Raw genomic sequence first — 17,810 nt, 5'->3', positions numbered from 1 at the left:
CTGCAAAGTGGTTCTTTAATGGCTGTACTGTATTCTCCTCGCTATATCATATAGGTTTTGTAGTCAGTACCACAGAAGGAAATAAGATAGTCTTACTGCTTGTTGAGAATGAAGAGTCTTCAGGTGTGTGCTTATATTGGTTTGGTTCTCCAGGGTGTGTTGTCCTTCTACTCATTGACTGATTTCAAATGATATACCTCCTACTCTGATCCACTGGTCTTATGAAACACTCTGTTTCCTAGGCAGTAGTTCTCTTTTCTTCACCTCCTCTGTCAAAGCTAGGCAGATTTTAATCTGTTTTTCAGAGATGGGCAGATTCAAACAAAAAATATTTTGAATTTGTAAAGCCAACATGTATCATCCTGGTACAACCCTGGCCACACTGTCCTTCGGACAACTTCTCTCAGATTTGATAAATGGATTAAAAACAGACAACTAAACCAACAAACAGAACAGTTAGAGGAGAGGAAAGGCCACTCAACCATTTAATTTTAGTCTTGTTTCATATTAGGTCAGGAGGGTCCACAATTTCTGACTGGACAAAGACTTTTTTGAAAAAAATTTTGCACCTTTAAAATGTAGATCATTATTCCATTCATATATCATTTTGTCCCAAATTTTATAAGACACTAAATTTATAAAAATATTAAAGAAAAATTTGATTCTATTTTCAGCCAACCTCAAAAAAGTGTAATTTAAAAATATGTTCATTTGTTAGGAAAGATCAACTTATAATACTTTCCTATTTTTCTATGAAAAATATACCATCATCAACTTTGTAGAAATTATATTATTTCTTAGAAGTCACTTAACTTTGTCACTGAATGCAAACACCCTCATATTAACTTTTTGCTTTGCCATACCAGGTTTCTAAGGAGAAACAAATATTTTTTATTTATATGGAAGATACTTTGGTTTATATCATGAAGTCTAATAATAATGGAAAGCTATTTGAATGCAGACAGAATGTCTTGGGAAATTTTGCATCCTTTACAGTGTTTTTTATATACAGTAGAACTTTAATTTTTTTTTTAAATTTTACTTTATTTTACTTTACAGTACTGTATTGGTTTTGCCATATATCAACATGAATCTGCCACGGGTGTACATGTGTTCCCAATCCTGAACCCCCCTCCCACCTCCCTCCTCATACCGTCTCTCTGGGTCATCCCAGTGCACCAGTCCCAAGCATCCTGTATCCTGTATCAAACCTAGACTGGCGATTCGTTTCTTATATGATATTATACATGTTTCAATGCCATTCTCCCAAATCATCCCACCCTCTCCCTCTCCCACAGAGTCCAAAAGATTGTTCTATTAATAATTTTTTATTTGAAAAAAAAATGAATGTTCTGAAGCAATAATGATAGCTAATAAATAGTAATAAGTACATAACTAAGAGACATTAAGCATATGGATACCAGCACTGTTCTAAGTACTTTATAAATCAGTGTATTCGACAACCTTAGAACCTTGTTATTTACCATTCCCTTTCTGGACAGAAAGGTATGCATGTGTGCTAAGTATGCTTCATAGTCATGTCCGACTCTATGCAACCCTAAGGACAACAGCCTGCCAGGCTCCTCTGTCCACAGGGTTCTCCAGGCAAGAATACTGGAGTGGGTTGCCATGTCTTTCTCCAGGGGATCTTCCTGACTCAGGGATCAAACCAGCATCTCTATGTCTCCTGCATTGGCAGACATGTTCTTTACTACTAGAGCCACCTGGGAAGCTGGACAGAGAGGAAGGAAAGCAAGTAATTTACTCAAGGTCACACTCCTAATAAGTGTTGAGTCAGGATCTGAACCCTAGAAGACTGTCTCCAGACCCAGTGCTCTTTCCAACACAGAACGATTTACTCTTTATTGTTTTAACAGAAAATTGCTATGATCCATATTTAATGGAAGAATAGATTCCCTCTGAAGTTAATGTTGAAAGCCCATTCCAGTACATTGTCATGGCCTTTTCACTCTTAAAATGTTCTTTGGTGCTTATCTGAAACAGATGCAAACACTTAAAACATCCATTCATATTGTGTTTCCCTGTGATTTGCTGGACCATGTCAGGTTGCCTCCAATGACTATATGATTTCATTTGCCTTGCTACCCTTTTACAGACCTGCAACCTCATGGATCTGTTCAAGCATAGTTGGTCGGAGGTTGATTAGCATCTCTTGCCAACATTCTGTCTCCTTCTGTTGTAGAGAGCTCTAGGACAGCCAGGAGAAGCTTGGTAGGTTTTTCAAAGAAGTTTCTTCAACCAAGCTTTTTGGCAAGACGTGACGATGGGCTAATAGCAGTGCAAAGTTTACTCTCACATACTTTTAACTCCTGGAGTTACTAATTGGGAGTTACTTAAAAGACTACCTTTCAAACGGTTTACTTTTTTCCAAGGTATTGTTCTTCAGTAAACATAAGATTAAGTTGACTTTCTCTTTTTACAAATTTTGATTTTTGACTTTTTATTGCTTGTTCAACTCTTTTGATTGTTTAAACTTATAATTTTGCATGCAAAATGACTGCACAGAAGTGTCACTGCAAGTCCTTACTGTGGGACAGTCCTGTCTCTTTTATCTCCAAGGAGAGATTAATGACAGTATCATTTTTATTTGCTGTATTTTTATCTCCAGCAACAGGAATGATTTGGCACTGTCAGCTGATGATTGCTTTGGTTAAACAAAGTTTCGGATTAACAAAAATATGTAATGGCTTCAGAAGGTCCTTTAGAATTTTGTCTTATGTCAAAGTTATCTCAGTGGTTATCAGTTGAAATCATATTGTGTAAATTTTTGAGACACAATTAAAGAAGATATGTTTGGATTGTACTTAGATTTACTGAAATTATATTTATGAGTCATTTGAGCTGAGAATGGAGAAAATTCTCACAGTGATGCTTCAGGCTGCTCTCAACCCATAACTGCAATCTGTAGAAGTAATGTAGCAAAAATCTCCCTCTTACAATGAAATCCTTCAGATAATCTTGGCACCTATATTCTTTAAATGGTGCCTACACCATTTTATTCCATACCATCTTTTGTGTATTTTTATCAGTGTACTTGTATCTGGTCTGGAAATGTCCTGTTTTTTAGTCATCTCTAAATCTTCCCTCAGAGCTTGTGATTGGGATGGCAAACCTCCAGCACCCAACATGTTTTGTCTGTGTTGGAGATACAAAGTACAATATTTAAGTTGGATGCCCTTGAAAGAGCTTAAGGTGATGTTGCTTACTTATGGAATTTCATTTTCAGCACTAAATATAAATAGTGTTGAGGCACTTTTGGAGTTCTAATCATTTTTGGTTTTAGGTAGACAAATGTCAATCTGAGCATTTTTCGTTAGTTGGTTCATTTCTGTGGTATGGAGTAGCATTTCTTTTTTTTTTTTTTTTAATTTTCAGATGCTTATGACCTTGTTAAATAGCAGTCCAAAAATCATGTGGCTTGTTTTGATTTTAACCAAAGTTACAGCTGCCTAACTGTAAAGCAGTCAGTTTCTCTTATTATGACTAGTTCTTCAACTTGTACTGTTTTAAATTGCCTGCAATTAGCATATTTCAACCTTATTTTTAGGTTTAAATTGCAGTGTGAGAGTGTACACTCCTCTTAGCTAATTAGTGCTATCAAGGAACAGTCGGTTGCCTCATTAGTATCATGTGCATTTAATTAAAGAAGAGAAAATTGGAGTTAACCTCATAGTTAATATTTTCACAGAGTGCTACAGTGCCAACACCTTCAATTGGAGTCACACCCCTGTGTATCTAATTATTCACTGGTGCCAAATAAGGTTAGCAAGGGTACTACAAGGCTGTTGACAAAATAATTTAGATGAAAGCGTGTTTGTTGGATCCTGACAGTAAAATGTAACTTGAACATATTTTCCTCATCTGCCAGGGTCAGGTGACATACTTCTTCATAGGAAACTGAAGGAGAAGACTATTTGGGAAGCCATTTTTGTTTTTTTCTGTTTGAATTAAGGTTACTCTTATCTTGAAAAAAAAAAAAGGCACATAGTCATGTAAAGCATATACAATCCGTTTCTTAAACAGAGCCCCTGAACTTCAGAGATGTATTTTAAAAGAATTATTTATAAGATGTAATATTTACATGCATCAAACCACTACAAATACTCCTTGACACCCCTACCACATTCCTCCTTGCTTTTCTTCTTTTCTGATATACTTATAATTTCCCTTGTGTATCTTATGAATGGGGATCATCCTTTCATATCATACATGAAGTCTAAGGATGTGTTGTCACATGGTCTCTTCAAATGCAGTGTAATCCTTTTGCCCTTCAGACAAAATCTTTTGAAATGTCTAATACTACTTAGGTAAAAAATGACATTTCATGTCATTTATCAATAAATAATCACTTTACTTTTACAGATAAAAATGCAAACCGTTCATTTGAGTATATAGAGTAGTTTTCAATACAAATGACATAATTCAACAGGTTTTATCAGAGATTATGGAGCTTGGCTCCATAGTCTTAAATATATATTTAATGGCAATATTTTTGTTGTAGTAATGCAGAGCCTAGACAGTTTATTAAATGAGGTTCTGGTGATTGTTCTTACATTTCATGACAAGACAGGCTTTATGTTCATTTATATTGGTTGTAATTGACGAGTCAACAGTTAGCTTGTGTGAAAAATATAAAGTTTAAAGACAAATAGCAACCCGTACTCTAAAATCATAGTACCATTTAAAGTTGTGGGAGTATTTATTAACATTGGCTATAAGTTTAGCTTAGAAATGAGAAGTAAGATTCTTAAGTCAAGATCATGGTAGATCAATAATTTTTGGTTAGTGATTAATTCATATGTTCAAATATTCAAATTAACATCTGCCAAATAATTCCTGTTTTTAAAATTTATACTATTATTAGCTGTGATACAAAGGTGGGATAGTTTTGTCTAGGTTGACCTATCAAGATAATAATCCAAAATAATTTTATTAAATGATAATGTACATTATTAGCATAAGATTGGGGGAAAAAAGCCAACTCCTGATTCTCTTTGTTTAATCTAGGAATTGCTTCCAGAAACAAAATTATGTGTCTGTGGCCACTCTTCTGGTGATGGGCATCCTCACAACACATTTGCAGTAAGTTACACTGGACAATTAGCGATTCAGCTACTACATATAAGGCCATAGACCCAGCCCCACTAAATAGATGGTCTGTGCTTTTCTGTTAGCCACTGCCATATAGTCGTGAAGAGGATCAAGAGATGACTAATGTTAAGGCACAGATGTAGTTTTTTTTCTGCTGGTTCTTATATTCTTACTTCAATTATGTTTCATCGCTTATAGATCACAGTTTCTGTGAATTGATGACATTAAAGTTTACGTATGTAAGGGTGTATGGCTGTTTCACCACTGTACTTTTCTTGAACCACTATGCTTTCTGGAACAGATTTAGGAATAATTTGATGAGATGTTATTGATATGCATAAACTAAATGGAGATTATGGATAGATACAGTAAATATTTTAGGGAATAGTTGCTATTCTGAGTTCTGCAAGTTAACATATAAATATGCCAAGGCCTCTTTTTACATAATCTGTCACCGAGTATAATTTGTCTCTTTAGACATAATATTCAATGAAAATTGCTTTTGTGACCCAATTCACATACCAGTTAGCCTTGGAAATGAATAGCAGTCCTGAAGTGGCCATTCAAGAATTTTTAAATAGAGCAACTTCATGTTTCTATTTAGCATGGACACTACCTGTATTCCTAAGGAATCTCTAAATATGTAAGTCATATATTTTCATTTATAGAATTTTTGCTTGTTTCTTGAAGAATTGATGTAGTTTTTTAGGTTCTATCGTCTAGAATATTCCTAAACTGTCTCATCCAAAAAGTATTTTTTCTACCATATATGTAATATTTCTTAATTTATGATTGTAGACTCATAACCAAATAGTAAAACAGAAATATCTAATTTCATACCTTGGTTAAAAAAAAGAAAGATTTTTATCAATAAAAATAGTGTCAGATTAACATGGAATGCTATTCTTTGTGGAAAATATACAATCTTTAAACATTTTTTAAAATGTTAGATGCAAAGCAAAAATAGAAATGAAAAAAATGATAACATACTGTTTTATAAAAATAATGAATGCAGGGGACTGGTAATAAATTTTGTATATGAAATTAGGATTTATAATAGTCTGAAATTACCTAGTTTAGGGTTTCATTCATTTTAATTCTAAAGTGTTGTTCTCCTAATAATAGTAATACCTTTTGAAAGAATAGCAAAAATTAAGAAGTAGTGGCAAGTTTTGCTCAAATTATGTAAATTTATGTGAAAGACTAAAATAATCTTAATTTCTAAGTTTTTGCTGTATGTGTTGAAGAAAATAAATTTAAATTAAACTTCAATAATAGCTATGTATTTTAACTTAGTACAGAAGATTAATTCAAAAATATACTTTAAAAATGCTGCATTAACAATTAAACAGGCAGTATTCCTAATTGGTAACACTTTTTCCTAAAATAATCTCAGTGGAAAAATTGTTTTCTTTTAGCCTGAAGAGTGAGATGGCTTAACTAATAATATTTTGTTCTTTATATAAATCTGCTTCTACCTTTAAAAAATTATTCTCTATTCTACTGACAGAAATATAAATCTACAGCATTATATCTTTTCACTGAAATGTTTTCTGAATGAAAACAAACTGTGGAGAAATTAAATAAATGGCTCACAAGTGCCATGCAGTTCCTCAATGGCAAGCCTGAATTTATAGCCCAAGTTTGTGAGATCACCAATGTATTGGTCTTTCCAGGGGTATACCACGTCGTTCATGACTGCCTTAAATACTGTGTTGAACACGAGTCTGAGATTATGCCATGTACTTGAGACTATAGTTAGTCTCCAAGGTAGAAAGCAAGCCAGCATAAATTAGTGAGGTCTTCTGTGGTTGGTGGGTAAAGAGGGCATGACAGTGCACGGATCAGGTGTTTACCATCCCTGAAGTGCACCGAACTTAATATTTCAGACTAGTCACTGAGTGACTTTGCAAATGGTGCTTCTGGACTTCACAACACCAGGGAAATATTCAGTACTAAGTAGGGGCTTATTTCCTTTACTGATTATATTAGATGAGAACTTTTTGTGAGCTAAAATGGCTATATAATGTGATTTAAAATCCAGATGCAAACTAAAACAAAGACTATCTATTATTTGCAGTTGACAGTTTCTGTGTGATGAGCATGGCTCTTTCTCTTAGTATTCGTTAAATTTCATGTTACTAATATGCTGGGGTGGTACTGGAGTAAGTCTGAACACCATGAGATTACTGGAGATTATACTAATAGACTAGGTATAATGTGCATCTACTGCTGCTAAGTCGCTCCAGTCGTGTCCGACTCTGTGCGACCCCATAGACGGCAGCCCACTGTCCCTGGGATTCTCCAGGCAAGAACTCTGGAGTGGGTTGCCATTTCCTTCTCCAATGCATGAAAGGGAAAAGTGAAAGTGAAGTCGCTCAGTTGTGTCTGACTCAGCGACTCCATGGACTGCAGCCTACCAGGCTCCTCCGTCCATGGGATTTTCCAGGCAAGAGTACTGGAGTGGGGTGCCATTGCCTTCTCCTGTGCATCTACTAATTCATTGCAATTCTGGGCAGTAGTAATTGTACCCACAATTACTTATATCATCTCTACTGAAAAATTGTAAATCTTAAACTGTTTCTACCTTTTTTTTTTTTTTTTGTAGGAAATCTTTGAGCTCCGTAGGTTGTACATTTGATATTCTAAGAGTAACAATTTAATATTCTTATTATAAGTTTGAATTTTATAAGAGAAAGGCATTGAGTTATGGCTTTAAAAGACCTGAATATGAGAGTGAGTTTCACTGTAAGAGGTTACTTTTCAATACTTGCTTTTCACACTCAGTTTTTTCAAATGGCGTATATTTAACTCTAATCTGGCAAATCTTTAGTTTACTTTTCTTTCAGACTTTAGTAATAGTATTGATGCCTGTCTTTTTTCCCTGGCTACAATCCTAAATTTCACAACCTTTGGTTTCCCTGCCACATGGTAGTAACCCAAGTTCACTCCTCAAGAGATCGACCCTGTTGACACTTCATCTGCCTGAATGCCCTTATTAGCACCTACCTGCAGATAATGGTACTGTTAGTCTTTACTTCAGGTTTTTACACCTATAGGAATACTGTTTTACATAAGATTCTTCCTGTTGGCTCTAACTGTTAAGGCCATTATGCAGAATGCTCAGTCTTTGTCTTTGGGGTCTTAATTTCAAAACCTTTACCACTGGATCATATGCGTATTTTGATGAATTAAAGTAAGACTTGGTTGGTCTTGGTCTAGCTGTTATGTGTCACATTCAAATTAAATTACATTGACCACCTCAGATCTTTTGCCCTACAGATCTTGACTGTATTATGATTGCCTCCTGAATGTTTCATTTTGATGGGAATTTGGATTGGAGAAATTAAGGAAAAGAGGACAATGATGGTTTTAAGAATCTTTTTATGTTCCAAATTTCTCTCTCTTTTTAGGCTTTCCATAAATTTTACCCAGTACCAAATAATCTGTCCTGTGGACTCTGGAATCAGCTTTCTAAACTGAATACTGGGTAGTTACTTGACTTTTTTTAGCTTTATGTTCTCAATCTATAAAATAGGACAGATAGTAAAATTAGGTAGATAGTATCTACCTCATAGAGTGGTAATAGGTTTGTTTACATTTGATAATCCCAAAACTACTTAGCTTGATGACTAACACACAGAAAGTATACAGTAGATGTCTGACTCAAGGTATCCATGGTATCATCAATATACTCTTGCTTGGAGCAAAGAGGCAATTCTGTTTGACATAAATTTAAATATGTATTGATATTTGGTATTAACACTAAGCAAGAGGTTTTGGATATTAACTTATGCCATGACCAAGATGGAAATGTTGCTTACTGAGTGGAAAATACTCATTAATTTAAGTCACACACTAATTTTTTCACTCACAAAAATCAGTTATCTAAATGTTTTCTGATTTGTTAAGCTGAGTGAAAGAGAAAGAACCCTGCCTCACTGGACCTAAATGATGTCCTCTGGCAGTCAAAGAAAATCTTGGGAAAAGAATGTTAGCAAAAGTGATTGTACCATCAGCTGTCTGTATCCAGCCAGAACACATGAAAATAAGGAATCAGGGAAAGCATGTGGAGTGCCAGTTTATCACCAATTAATTTCTTCCCTTTTCTGTTATAAATGTGTTAGCAGAGATTAACCAGGAATTAGAGATAAATTACTACTTAGTAATGGTGTTGACAATTTTAACTAACAAGCTGGAGACAATTAACCAGATGGGATAATGTGGTAAATTTTTTGGAAGGTCCTTCCTATAAAACCTATATTGCAAGATGTAACTGTTTGTTATTAGTGTGAATGTGTGTTAGTATAAGTTTGAATTTATTTTAAAGCAATGTAGGTCAGATTTGTTAATTCATCATATTTATTTTGAGTAATTTGTCCTATTACAATAAGACTGATATTATACTAAGTCCTTGATATGAAATTAAGATAATCAAATATTTCAAACACTTATATTACAAATGATTTGTTAATGCCAATATGCTATATTATAGTGACTGTATTTAGAGCTACTATTAAAAACCTTCTAGGTTTTCCCTTGGAAAGTGAATAAAGATTTCAGTTTTTAAAGCCATGACTGACATTTGTATGCAACTCCTTGATTAATCGTTTTCTCTCCTAGTGTAACTCAAGATATTAATAATTATCTTTACATACCCCACTCAGCTGGGATGTAGCTCCCTGAGCTCAGTTCATTCTAGACACCTCTCCTGAGTAATTTGCCTCTCACCTTCTATTTTCCTGCAGTATTTGAGACTGCCATGAATTCTCTTGATGTTGGTTCCAAGAAGGACCAGTAGCAGAGCTTTTTCAATGGAGACTCTTCTTTGAAATTTATAATGAATAATTTACTCCCCTTGATGATTCACCAAAGCATTAGTATGGCAGAAATCAGGGGCTGATGAAAGGATTATTTATTTAGTTGTCTGGTTTTGTTGTTGTTAATATATTTTTCATCAAATAAATTGATACACACACTCGAATATGTATGTGGCAATAGTGTGAATTTATGGTGCCCATTCGAGCAGACTGTATTTTTGCTTTCACATTTAAAGTTATTTGTAATGAGCTACTAGTGATAGTCTCTAGAAATATGAAATATAATATGCATTAACTTTTAATAGTTCACCCTATAGTTCTTGCATATTTCTTAACATCATTGATAAACTGTATATTCTATATTTATTACTTGTATTTCTGTTCCTTGTCTATTTCTCCATCACTTATTGTAGCATAGTCAGTGAAAGGCACAAAGTCAAGTCATCCTAGTGTATAAATTTGCACACCCCAGGAGCACATGCACATACACATACATATCTAAAAGATCAGTTATGTAAAATAATTTCTTTTTATTGAGTTCTATCCACAATTCATTTTTCTTTCTCTTCTTTTGCAGTTAAATTTTTTACATTTTTAATTTTCATTAGGTAAAATGAGTTATACGCAGTATTGACAAACTACAGAATCACATTTTTATTATTGGCACCATTCATGCAACAATATATTTACATAAAAGTATTTATAAATAAATTTTTCATATATTTAATCCTTAGGATGTTAAGTTAAGCAGTACATGATTCCCAATGGCATTCAAATATAAACCTGAAACTGCACACTATACTTTAAATATAAACATGAAACTGTACTTTAAACCTTTATCCAGTTCAGAAAGCTTACTATTACCAGAATTGAGTCATGCTATAATCACATAATGCACCATACAACTTAGATGAAATTGTACTTGTTTACTTCAGTTAATTATATTCCTTATCAGAATTATAATAAATTTGGTGCAAATAGATTCACACTACTGATAAAATGAAGAATAAAGTCTTATACAATGTCTGTTAAGCTTTTCAGGATGGAACGTCTGTCATATTTAACATTAAGGAGCTGCATGAAATGCTCCAGCTCTTGCAGCTAAGTTCTTTTCCCTGAAGTTGTCATTATCATTCTAGCAGGGAGCTTTGTGCTCTCTCTTAAGAGAGATAGTGTAAGATATTTTAGAATATTGGCAGAAGTAATCTATCACTCCGATCCAGTGTCTTGTAACATCACACTCCAGGATAACTATAATATCTTAATTTTAATTTAGAATTTTTGTGTAGAATATTTAGTGGGGCTTAAAACAGATTGTATAGAATGAGAGTAAGAAATCTCAAGAGATCTTGAGAGATCTTAAGTGCCCTTTACTAAGAGTATTCTTAAGAGATACTACAGTGAAAAGGAAGTCTCAGGTAAATATATTGGAGATAAATTCTTATTAAAGTAAGCATGATTCATAAATTCATGTTGGCAAAGTAATATCAAAATTTGATAAATAAGTGTAAAGGTTTAAGAATTTAATGTTATATATGCAAACCTAGTGAAAATTTTCTTGATACAAAGGTAACTGTTTGGGGAGTGTGTAATTTCCTCAGTTCTGTCTCATCACAACAAAATTTGAAGTGACGGACCAGCATTACAGCCCTGGGACAGACCGTGTCACAGCTCTCTCGGACAGATCAGTGTTACAGCTCCATGTTACAGCTCAGTTTTATTTAGAAAATAAAGGAAAATATATCCTTATGGCATGAGGGCATGCCAACCCAAAAGATGTGAAGAGAAGAAAGAGAGAGAGAGAAAGAGCGAGACACCTAGCCCTTTGGCTCCTCTTTTTATATGTTTTTTCTTCTCCCCCTGGACCTGCCCTGTGTAAATCGGGCTAGCCAGGAGTGCTGTTTGTTCTACCTGTGGTCCTCATTCTGGTCCTCCGACCCTCCTTTGTTCTATTTTTGTGGGCTTTTCCTTTCTTTTTCTTTTAGCCACTGCTTTTCTGGACTCCTTTTTCCTATTCTAACTACCTAACAGTAACCAATATAAAATTAACAGAAATAAAAGAATTAACATGTGTACTGTTGTTTAATCATTATTTCTCCTTAAGTCCATGTTACCCATAAGTTGCATCTCTCATACTCTCTTAAGAGTGAAAAGAGTGAGGCTGGAAACATACTTTTTTGCATATTTGACCTTGTCTTTCTGTATATTATGCATGTAGTCCTTCTGCTTTATTAGAGGGGTCATGTCCTGCTAGTACATCGCCAAAATAAAGAGGAGAGGGTGTCCAAACAAAATGCATTTCAGCCATGTAATGACTGATAGGACATGTTAGCTTAAAAGAGTCTTTAGAATTATTAATTCAACTCCGTTGTTTTACAGTTGAGAAAACTAAAGAATCTAAGTGACTTTCCTTATATCTCTCCATTATTCATTGAATTAAGGGGAAACTATTGATGGTTTGACAGTTCTTTGTTCTTGAGCCACAATTCATATGTATAATATTATACACATGTGTATTTTAATTTTAATTCTGCATATTGGTCAAAGAAAGAAACCATTCAGTTTTTCCAAATGTTTGCTAATCACATGTACTGATCATAGGTTTTAAAAAACCAGATCAGTTTCATGATCACTTTTGAAATTACTGTGCATATTACTGGACTACTTGTGGTTTCTTGAAGACACTTTTAAGATCTCAATCAGATCTATGAGATAATCCTATTTATAAGTTGAGGTTTTAGGAAAGAAAAATTCAAGGATCTTTAATGATTCTGCCAGAAATGTTATAAAGTGAATTGCAAATTCCCAGACTGTTGATTTATTGCTTTAGTTCGTTAGTACTTCAGCTAAGAGGAAAAAGGAAAAAAAAAGACTTGTTTTTTAAAGTTTTAAAGAACATTGCTAATTTATTTGTTAATGTTTAGAAGAATATGTTTAATACTTCCAGTTTTAATCTTTTACATTTTCTCTTTATTTTCCTTTATTTCCTACACATTCAAGCAAGACCAGTTGCTAAATAGAATTCTGTTGGCTTTTTAGATTGTCTACTATCCGTCAGAAAAATATTGTGTCTTAATAAATGAAAATAAGTGATCAATGAGTCATCCTGACTTTAAAACACAAAGAAAATGTGGACAATATAGTACTTTAAGTCTGATATTGAAATATCAAAACCACTTAAATAGGCAAAGCTCAGAATGGGTGCTTGAATTGACCAGATGAAAACACTAAGTGACTAACATACAACTTTGATCCTGTAAAATATATTCATAGCACTTGTTGTAAATTGACTACTTAAAGCTGTAGAAATTGAGTGCAGAGATAAGAAATTTGGTGAGAAATTGTGCTTCTAGAAAAGTCCTACAAAGTGTCTGGAACGATCAATTCTATCATTGTTAATTAGCATGTAAACTCTATTTTATTGATACCATCATAGGATAAATAATTGCTCCTTTCTCTTTTCTCATAACTTGTGTACAGTTTTTAATGACTTCCCAGTGACCACTGGATAAAGCTTTACAAACCTAAGCCTTGCAATTATGTGCCCCTACCACTGGGCTCTTTTCCTTTCTCTACCTTATCCTCTATTATTTCACAAATAAATGCTGTGTTCTGCCTGATATATCTCCTTTCTGTTTTTGAACATTCAATATTCCATTTTTTTTCTATTCCTTTTCTTGTGCTGTTATTGCTCTGTAACCTCCTCTTTTTTCTGATCAGCCAATCAGATTCTACTTGTTATATGAAGTCCAGCTCAATTACTACCCCACATGAATACTTTTTCAACAATGTAGTCTACATTGATCACTCTTTTGATCTTGTATGTCTGTATTCATTGGAATTATTCTTACATAGTCCCTGACACTCAGTTCTATTCAACACATATTCACTAAGCACATCCTATGTATAACTCACCATGCTACAAAAATACTCAGCAAAATAATGATCACTACATTTGAAAAGTATACACTATGAAAATGGAAAATACATAATTTAGAGCTGGAAAATCAATGCAAACTGTGAAAAGAGGTTTAATTATTGTACCAAGGAATTGAGGATGGGTAGAAGGAAGAGGTTTATTTGAAGTAAAGTTTTGAGGGGGGGGGAAAAAAAAAACAAAATAAAACACAGAAGTTCATTAAACTAGAAGTGTAGAACACATTCCAGGGATTGAGAATAGAATAAGCTAAGTTGTAGAAGAGAAAGGGGAAAAAAGGCGGTTTTCAAGGTAGGGCATAACGTATCTGGGAAATTGGAAAACATTATGGGGAAAGCTTGATATACAGTCTTTAAATGGTCTTAGTTGATATGCAGTCTTTAAATGGACCACATCTGGAATTAGAAGTTTGAGGTGGCTTTTTAGAAGATCCTTAAGTATTCTGCAAGATTTTGAGCAATGAAGTTGATGTAACATAAATAGACTATCTAAAGATATCTTTGGGGCTTCCCTGGTGGCTCAAATGGTAAAGAATCTACCTGCAATGCAGGAGACCTGAGATAAATCCCTGTGTTAGGAAGATCCCCTGGAGAAGGAAATGGCAACCCACTCCAGTACTCTTGCCTGGAGAATTCCATGGACAGAGGAGCCTGATAGGCTATCGTCCACAGGGTCACAAAGAGTCAGACATGATTGAGCAACTATCTTTTACTTTCTTCTTTCTTGCTTGGGAGCAAAAGTAAGAAGTGATTGGAAATAGAAAAGTACTGGAGTTTGTGTGTCTAGGTGAGAGAATATTGTCCAAAAATTTAAAAATTATAATCTTAACTATGGGAAGGATAGAGTAAGGAAATAAGAGGACAGATTTAAGGGAGATTTATACAGCACTTTGATATAAAAAGTATGTTGACAATTTTTTGTAGGAACACAAAAATATTGAGATTTCTGGTATTTTGTGCCTGGATATTTGTGTTTGTTTAAATTGGATACTGGTGATAACTAGAACATAGAAAGACTAGCAGATTGATGGTGGACAGTAGGAAGTTGAAGGTGATAAAAGTTCTTTGGGAGGTATATTTGCACTGCTGGGACAATATCCATGTTCAGCAGACAACAATGACTTGGAAATTGTTCATCTTTGGAAGTCATACCATGTGTATGAGATCAGAGTTCATCGTTTTGAAGAAAACTGCATAAAGAAAGACAACCACAGAGAATTCTCAAGATGAGACACTCGGTGAAAGGAAAGAAAGAATAATAAGTAAAGAATGTGAATCTGTGTGACAGGAGATAAGAAGGAGGAGGAGCCTGCAGTCAAACACTAGAAGACATTTTTTAAAAAGCATTGTCAGAAACTGAGAGGTGGTTTTAAGACTGTGAAATGAGACATAAACAAACTGATTGGATTTGGTAAGAGTGGTTTCAAAGAATATAGTCTATGGCAGTGACTTGAGTGGTAACTAAAAGTCTATATGAAAACAAGTAGTGTCCTAGTCCTTTGGGAAAATTACCGATTAATAGGGAGATGATGTGATGGGGGCTTGAGGGAGTAGAATTGAGGAAAGGTCTTGGGGAGAGGTGGCAGTGGAGATGAAAAGATTTAAAAAGCAAGAAGGAAAAGGATAGAGTTCAAACAAGGTCTGAAAGATAATTGGGGTAGAGTGCTGGCCTTAAGGGCACAAATGGAGTGCCCTTAAAGGAAATAGAAATTCACTTTCATCTGAAATGGACAGAAATTTGAGGATGAGTAAACTCATAGCTATTTTAGTACCTCTCTTTATATTATTTACTAAATCTGTTTATGCCGTGTGACCATCATTATGTCCCTTTTCCACAATGCCATGATATCTTTCAGAGATTCCTATTTCTTGGACAAACTATATGAAAGAAGGGAAAGGTATATTCATGGTTGTTAAAATTTTCACATTATGACAGCTTTACTCTCACCATATCTGTTATACTTTATGACATTTTTAACCGAAAGACTAGCTACTCATTAGAGTTAAAACTTAGCAACTATTTTCTTATAAGAGACTCTAAAAACTTAATCACAATGTGACTGTTCTTTCCTTCTTTAAAATTTAAGGTAGATTAATATAAATCTGAAGAACATTAATTATTTTGTGAAACATTTAGATACATGAAGATTTTGAACTTTTTATGTAATTGGTTAATTTTTGGTAATTAATAAAATATAGCTCTTCACTTTTTAGAAAAACCTTTTAAGTGAAAAGAGAACATGTAACTGGAGTGAAATATATGCATAAATATTATGATAGTCTCTTTTTCACTGTATTGGCAGTTTTTAAGAGCAACCCAATAAACCAACCACTGAAATTGCTCTTAGACATATAGGCCCCTGCTTAATCCTGAATTTAGTATATGCTGTAGAGATACAAAGATATGAGAGGGTAATGTTTCCCTAAAAACATTTCTGATCATAAAATCAAAACTAAAGTAACAGGAACACAATAGAAGGAAGGAAAGAAGGAAGGGAGGGAGTAAGAAAGGAAGGAAGACAGACGCAACAGACAGACTGCAAAAGAGACCTTGCTTTTGAAGTCCATGTCCAACAGCAAATCTTTCTGCTTTACAAAGTGGATTTTAAATAGTAAAGTTTCAGAAATTAGTGGTAAATGATTGGAAGTATGTTCTCCCCAACTTCTGTGACTTCTGATGGAAGAATTCCTATATCATACTTACTGAAAATGAAACCCTTTTATTTTTTTAGTTCTTAATTCCGTACAAAACAAATTTGCTCTGTAAACTGAATTTAAACGTTTTTCTGTTTTGCCCATCACTGGGGTGCTGGTGAAAGTATAAAATATGTCAAGTTTTATAAGACAGAGTTGCATTATGGTCGCTTTGGCACAAGCCTATTCCTTACCGTATAGAAAACAATTGTTGTGATATTTGTTTTTGTTTGTTTGTTTTTGCTTTTTTCCAACAATGCCATAGCCAGCATGTGAGATCTTAGTTTCCCAACCAGGGATGGAACCTGTGCTCCCTGCAGTGGAAAGCATAGAGTGTTAACCACTAAACTGCCAAGAAAATCCTGTAATTTTTATTATGCCAACTTACACCTATTTTTTCCTCTTGAGGAAATTGAGCATAGTGAAGTCGCTCAGTCACGTGACTCTGCGACCCCATGGACTGTAACCTACCAGGCTCCTCCGTCTATGCGACTTTACAGCCAAGAGTACTGGAGTGGGTTGCCATTTCCTTCTCCGGGGGATGTTCCTGACCCACGGATCGAACCCGGGTCTCCTGTATTGTAGGCAGACGCTTTGCCATCTGAGCCACCAGGGAAGACGGGGTTAAGCCAACATCCAAATTCGGGTCTGACTGCCTCTAATATCGCTCTTTTATTTCACACCACCTGTGGCATTTTTCTGGTAGTTTTTAACTTTAAAATCTTTATTTATTTACATGTTTATTTATTTATATATAAATGGCACCCCACTCCAGTACTCTCGCCTGGAAAATCCCATGGATGGAGGAGCCTGGTAGGCTGTAGTCCATGGGGTCACGAAGAGTCGGACACAACTGAGCGACTTCACTTTCACTTTTCACTTTCATGCCTTGGAGAAGGAAATGGCAACCCACTCCAGTGTTCTTGCCTGGAGAATCCCAGGGACAGGGGAGCCTGGTGGGCTGCCATCTCTGGGGTCGCACAGAGTCGGACACGACTGAAGCAACTTAGCAGCAGCAGCAGCGCTGGTCTTTGTTCCTTTGCTCAGGCTTTCTCTCGCTGCAGCCAGCAGGGGCTACTATCTGTCGCGGTGCACGGGCTTCCTATTGCAGCGACTTCTGTTGCAGAGCGCAAGCTCCAGGGCACGCAAGCTTCTGTAGCTGTGGCTCATGGTCTCTAGAGCATGGACTCGGTAGTTCTGGCCCTGGGGTGTGGAATTCCTCGGCATGTGAATCTTCCCAGACCAGGA

At 35.0% G+C, this 17,810-nt stretch overlaps 1 protein-coding gene across 1 annotated transcript in view; it reads left to right on the top strand.

Annotated features, from left to right (window-relative positions):
* FOXP2 (forkhead box P2) overlaps positions 1–17,810 on the top strand; it is a 671,719-nt gene that overhangs the window by 516,520 nt on the left and 137,389 nt on the right. Inside the window, exon 6 of the mRNA XM_040260147.1 lies at positions 5,029–5,103. Coding sequence (XP_040116081.1) covers positions 5,029–5,103 — 75 coding nt within the window. The remainder of the gene's footprint in view (positions 1–5,028; positions 5,104–17,810) is intronic.

This window comes from Oryx dammah, unplaced genomic scaffold, assembly GCF_014754425.2.
Source record: "Oryx dammah isolate SB20612 unplaced genomic scaffold, SCBI_Odam_1.1 HiC_scaffold_18, whole genome shotgun sequence".
NCBI classification, from domain to species: domain Eukaryota; kingdom Metazoa; phylum Chordata; class Mammalia; order Artiodactyla; family Bovidae; genus Oryx; species Oryx dammah.
The sequence above is the reverse complement of the archived record's forward strand: the minus strand, read 5'-3'. Positions and strand labels throughout refer to the sequence as shown.